Genomic DNA, 6,639 nt, shown 5'->3' with positions numbered 1-6,639 from the left:
TCCAACGAGCTCAAGGTCTCAATCTTATGATAATGATAGTTATAGACCTAGATCAAGGACCCCCTTTCAGCGAGTTTTTCTCTTACAATGAAGAGCACCATCATAGGCAAAGGAGTAGAAGCTCGACCTATAGGGGCTTAGGGAATGACGTTATGAGCAAGGCTTTGCGTCAAATCTCAAAGTCACCGTTTACATGGAGGACTGAGAGGACAAAGCCTCCTCGGTGGTTCACGCAGCCAACGTTTACCATGTATAATGGTAGGACGGGCCTAGTGGAGCATGTCAATCATTTTAACCAGAGGATGGCTGTTCACTCAAGGAATGATGCCTTGTTGTGTATGGTATTCTCATCTAGTTTGGGGCCAGTTGCGATGGGGTGGTTTGATGGGTTGGAGGAAGGATCAATTAGCTCTTTTCAAGAGCTTACTAGAGCCTTTAGGGCCCAATTCGTCACTTGTAGTAGGGTTTCTCGTTCCCCGGACTCTTTGTTGTTTATGGCTATGCGAGATGATGTGACTCTGAAGACCTACTCGGATAGATACTAGGAAATGTTTAACGAGATAGATGGAGACTTTAAGGATGTGGCCATAAGGACCTTTAAGGTCGGCCTTCTTGCTGAGCATGAATTAAGGAAGTCCTTAACGAAGAAACCAGTCAAAGTATGCGTTAGCTTATGAATCGGATTGATAAACACAAATGGGTTGAGGATGATCAGCAACAGGGGAAGGGAAAGGCAAAAGTGATTCCCCCTGACTGAAGAGACTTTAGGTTTGAGAGGTACAATAACAACCGACCTCGTAGAGGCTTTTCTGGACATGCTGGCCTTCCTGCTGCTCAGGTGGTTAGCAAAATATTCAAAGAGCTTGTGCACCAAATTCAAGTGGCCAAACAAGATGGGAGGAGACCCCATGAAGCGTAATCAAAGTCTTCATTGTCAGTATCATCAGGACCGAGGACACACTATAGAAGATTGTAGAACTTTATGTGACTACCTGGAGCAGTTAGTCAAAATTAGGAAGTTGAGGCAGTTCCTGTACCAACCTTCTAGGCAAAGGAGTCAGGTCGGGTCAGCACACTAGAGGGACGCTTCTTCAAGACCACCCCTGGGAACAATTAGTATTATTCTCGCCACCCCAGGTCGAACTGGTGCATATCCATCAGGTGTTATGTCCATAGCAAAACCATACATTGAGGATTCAATCCCTAAGTCTAAACGAGGAAGAATGGAAGTCAGACCAGTTTTGAGCTTCTCTAATGAGGATAAAATTGGAATTTATCAATCACATGACGCTGTCTCAGTGGTCACTCTTCGAATAGGGGGGTATGATGTGAAATGAGTCTTGGTGGATTAGGGCAGTGGGGCAGAGATCATATACCCTGATCTGTATAGAGGGCTTAAGTTGAAACTCGATGATTTGGTTAGCTATAATTCCCCTTTGGTGGGGTTTGATGGGAAGACAATTATCCCAAAGGGCCAAATCAGACTGTTTATTCAAGCAAGGTCAGAGGTTGTTGAAGTAGATTTTATTGTGGTAGACGCGTATTCCCCCTATACTGTTATCATGGCAGGACCTTGGTTTCATGTCATGGGGGCTGTCTCTTCAACTTTGCACTTGAAAGTGAAGTATCTCTTAAGGGACCAGGTCAAGGAGCTAATTGAAAGTCAGGCTATGGCCAGGCAATGCCTAGTTGTGGCTATTAGACATCAGTTCGAGGGTGAATCTTCTGCCACCACAGAAATGGCTATGTAGCAACCAAAGGAAATAGAAATATCCTTATATGCTGTAGCTGAAGGGGCGAGATGCGAGGAGTTGGAGAAGATTACTATCGATACTGATGACGACAAGTATTTTCAAGTGGGAGTTTAGCTGCCTCCTCGGGAGAAGGAAGAGCTGGTCACTTTCCTTAGAAAGAACGTTGATGTATTTTCTTAGAGTGTTTATGAAGCTCCTGAGATGGATCAAAATTTCATTTGTCATCATTTGAATATTAATCCATCTATTACCCCTAAGAAACAATCACCTTGGCACTCTTCTAGAGAACATTCCAAGGCTGTTAAAGAAGACGTGGTAAAGTTTAAGCATGTAGGGGCAATAAAAGAGGTCTTTTACCCAAAATGGTTGGCCAACATGGTAGTGGTGAAAAAGAAGAATGGAAAATGGCGAGTGTGTGTAGATTTCATAGATTTAAACAAAGTTTACCCTAAGGACCTCTTCCCAATACCTCGAATAGAACAGTTAGTGGACGTGACGGTTGGTCATCCTCGGATGAGCTTTTTGGATGCTTTTCAGGGGTACCATCAGATACCATTAGCTCTGGTCGACTAGGAGAAGACTACTTTTGTAACACTCATTGGGAATTATCATTCCAAGGTGATGCATTTTGGATTGAAGAATGCAGGGACTACTTACCAGAGGATGATGACTAGAATGTTTGAATCCAAGCTTGGCAAGAATATTGAGGTCTACATTGATGACATGGTGGTGAAAAGTAAGGCAGAGGCTGAGCATGTGGGTGACCTTGGAAGTGTCTTTGAGGTGTTGAGAAAGCATAAATTGCGCCTTAATGCTTCTAAATGTTCTTTTGGCGTTGGCTTAGGTAAGTTTTTGGGCTATGTGGTCACCCACCATGGGATTGATGTTAACCCTGATCAGATTAAAGCAATTAATGATTTACAACCTCCTTGGAATCCTAAAGAAGTCCAAAAGTTAACAGGAATGACTGCAGCCTTGAATAGATTTATCTCTCGATCTGCAGATAGATATAGGCCATTCTTCCAACTCCTACACAAGTGGAAGGGGTTTGAGTGGAATAAAGAATGTGTCCTCGCTTTTCAGTAGTTGAAGGATTACCTTTCTTGGCCACCCATGATGTCCAGACCCGATAAGGAAGAAGTCCTTTTTGCCTATATTGTCGTGGCCTCTTATGCAGTTAGTTTGGTATTGGTGAAGGTAGAGAATGGAGAACAGTGGCCAGTCTATTGTGTGAGTAAGTCACTACATGAAGCTAAAGTTCGTTACTTACCCTTAGAGAAAGCCATTTTGGCTGTGGTGTATGCTATGTGAAAACTCCCCCGCTACTTTCAAGCCCATACAATATTAGTTTTAACTCAACTCCCACTGTAGTCCTTGCTACGAAAAGCTGAATATACAGGGAGAATTGCCAAGTGGGGGACGATCTTGGGGGCATTTGATATAAAGTACATGCCTCGTACTTCCATTAAATGGAAAGTTCTTGCAGATTTGGTGGTAGAGTTTACCGAATCACCAATAGAATCAGAGGCTAAGGAACACAGATCAAAGGGAAAGCAAGTTTAGGCAATTTCTCTACGGGAGCCCTTACCCTGGAAGTTGTATGTTGATGGCGGCAAATCAAAAGGGATCTGGGGTGGGGCTGGTAATAGTGTCCACAGATAGGATCACCATTGAGAAATCTTTAAGGTTAGGCTTCTCGGCCATGAACAATGAAGCCGAGTATGAGGCTTTACTAATAGGGATTGCTATGGTTCAGAAGATGGGAGGAAAGGTTGTTGAAGTGTTCTTGGACTCAAGGTTGATTGTAGGACAAGTAAAGGGAGAGTTGGAAGTTAGAGATTTGAGAAAGTAGGGGTATTTGAATCAAGCTCGGCGTTTGGAATCAGATTTTGAGTTTTTCACCATACAACAAATCCCAAGAAGCAGGAATATACATGCTGATTCCTTGGCAACTCTAATAACCTCTTTTGGACAAGATCTACCTCGGGTCATACTTGTTGAGGATTTGAATAGGCCTGCCGAGGAAAAGAAAGAGAAAGTCCAAGTTCACTAGATCATGGTTGGACCTAGTTGGATGGATCCTTTGGTTCTATTTCTCAAGGAAGGTGTTTTGCCTTATGAGAAGGGGGAGGTAGATAAGATACAGAGAAAAGCTTTTCGTTTTTAGTTATTTGAGGAACAAAAGTTGTACAAATGCTCCTTCTCTGGACCATACTTGCTTTGTGTTCATCCTAAGGCAGTGGAGCCACTTTTAGAAGAGTTGCATGAGGGGATATGTGGAAGTCATACAGGGGGCAAGTCGTTATCACATAAAGTCCTTACTCAAGGGTATTGGTGGCCGAGTATGCATAAAGAGGCACAAGAGTAGGTAAAAAAGTGTGATCAATGCCAGAGATTTGTTTCGAACATTCATCAGCCTGGGGGTGTATTTAATCCTTTGTCTAGTCTATGGCCATTTGCTCAATGGGGTCTGGATATTGTACCATTTCCTATGGCTATGGGAAACTGAAGATGGCTTCTGGTCAGTATTGATTACTTCACGAAGTGGGTGGAGGTTGAGCCATTATCCAATATTGGGGACATAGATGCAAAAAAGTTTGTTTGGAAGAACATTGTTACTTGATTTGGGTTCCTCACACCTTTATCTCAGATAATGAGCTCCAGTTTGATAGTAAAGCCTTTAGGAGATACTACTATGAATTGGGAATTAGGAATAGATATTCAACTCCAGCTTATCCATAAGGAAATGGATAGGCTGAAGCAGTTAACAAAGTTATAGTGAATGGACTTAAGAATAGGTTAGACAAAGCAAAGGGTAGATGGTGGAAGAGCTACCACATGTTCTTTAAACATATCAGATTACTCCTCGTCGGTTAATTGGAGAAACACCCTTTTCAATGACTTATGGGTCTGAGGCCGTGATCCCTCTAGAGGCTGGATTTCCAACATTGAGTACAAGCTTGTTCACCCTAGACAACAATGATAAGTTATTAGAGAGAAGTCTAGATTTGATTGATAAATGAAGAGAAGTTGCCATGGTTCAACTGTCGTATTATCAGCAGAAGCTTAAGCAGAGGTATGATACAGGTGTGAGGGCGAGGCCATTAGCTCCAGGTGATTTGGTATTGAGGAAGGTTGTGGGTACTGCAAAGAACCCATCATGGGGAAAGTTAGAGCTCAACTGGGAGGGGCCATATCGCATCACCTCGGTGGCTGGTATAAGTGCCTACTTTTTGGAAGATTTAGATGAAAATGTTATACCAAGTCCGTGGAATGTAAATAATTTTCAAAAGTATTATAATTAATGAAAGGCAGTCTTGCCATTTTCTGTTTCTACTATTATATGTTGTATTTCCTATTCATTTAAGTATTAAACAGAACCTCGGTTGTGTTTGGTTCCTCGGACCACATACATTGGGTAAATTAATGCTTCCATATTTCCCTAAGTGTTAAACAGAACTTCGGTTATGTCTGGTTTCTCGGACCACATACATTGGGTAAATTAATGCTTCCATATTTCCTTCAGTGTTAAATAGAATTTTGGTTATGTCTGGTTCCTCGAACCTCATACCTCGGGTAAATTAACACTTCCTATTCATTTAAATGTTAAACAGAATCTCGGTCATGCCTAGTTCCTCGGACCACACACCTTGGGTAAATTAATACTTTCTATTCTTTTATGTCTTAAACAGAATTTCGGTCATGCCTGATTTCTCAGACCACATACTCTGGGTAAATTAATACTTTCAATTGTTTATCTACGTGTTAAACAGAACCTTGGTCATGTCTGATTCCTCGGACCTTATACATTGGGTAAATTAACACTTCCTATTCCTTTAAGCGTTAAGTGAAACCTTAGTCATGTTTGGTTCCTCGGACTACATGTCTTGGATAAATTAATACTTCACATTTATTTGAAGTTATGAAGGGAGCCTTAATCACACATAGCCTTTTGAGCTGAGTATCTCAGGTACACAAATCCTATTTCTGAGCTAAATGGTAGATTAACAACTGCTTGGAAGTTAATTTGTTAGATTGCCAATTGCATGGGAATTGAGTTGTTGAATTACGAATTGCACAGATGTTTGCCAAGGTTAAAAGCAATGTTATACTTTAATTGGAAGAGATTTTAATTTGAATTAACAGTTGGACAATCAAACTATGTTCAATAATAAACAAGTAGCATTGTGATTAACATAAAGACAATGATAATGTGAAGGAACTTAGCACTTTTCATTAAATAAAGCCTTAAAAAGGCAAAGGGAGTACATACTAAAAAAAAAAAAAGTGATAGGCCACAAATTGAATGACCCCTTGTGATAGAAATTAATTAATTAATTAGCCAAGTTATTAATTAATCAATTTATCATGCAAACGCGTGGTAGTACAAACAAATCACCAATAAACTAATTATGCAGTGGGAAATAAATAACACGGTGATTTGTTTACGAATGGGGAAAACCTAACGGCAAAAACCCCATCGGGTGATTTTCAGGTCACCACTCCCGAAACTCCAATATTATCACAACAAGCGGTTACAAGTAAAGGAATCCCAAGTACCTTACCAACCTACAGTTGAACCCTTACCCCAATACCCAATTGAACTTGTTCTGTAGTGACAGTTCCCCTTTCTGATGCACGACTCCCAAGTACGTGACTAACCAATTGCGCGGATCCCAATACGCGACTTCAATCACCAACTAAGAAGGTTGTTGGTTGCAAAGTTCTTCAGTTCATCCACACGATGAAGATCAAGAAGATGCTTGGTCACAAAACCCTACGGTGCACATACACAGCAACTTCTTCAAGAGAAAGAGATGAACTAGGGCAAGAACTTTGTCTCCGGTCACAATTTTCTTGAACAAAGTTTGCTCAAAACTTGTGC

At 41.2% G+C, this 6,639-nt stretch overlaps 1 protein-coding gene across 1 annotated transcript; it reads left to right on the top strand.

Moving 5' to 3' along the window:
* Positions 1 to 548: 548 nt before the first annotated feature.
* Positions 549 to 1,751, top strand: LOC126723039 (uncharacterized). The gene is made up of 2 exons (XM_050426286.1): positions 549 to 659; positions 1,353 to 1,751. Exons 1-2 carry the CDS (start codon positions 549 to 551, stop codon positions 1,749 to 1,751), a joined length of 510 nt encoding a protein of 169 aa, XP_050282243.1.
* Positions 1,752 to 6,639: the final 4,888 nt, after the last annotated feature.

The sequence above is a fragment of the Quercus robur genome, chromosome 1, assembly GCF_932294415.1.
Source record: "Quercus robur chromosome 1, dhQueRobu3.1, whole genome shotgun sequence".
Taxonomy (NCBI): domain Eukaryota; kingdom Viridiplantae; phylum Streptophyta; class Magnoliopsida; order Fagales; family Fagaceae; genus Quercus; species Quercus robur.
Note: the sequence above shows the minus strand (reverse complement) of the source record. Positions and strands in the feature narration are given on the sequence as shown.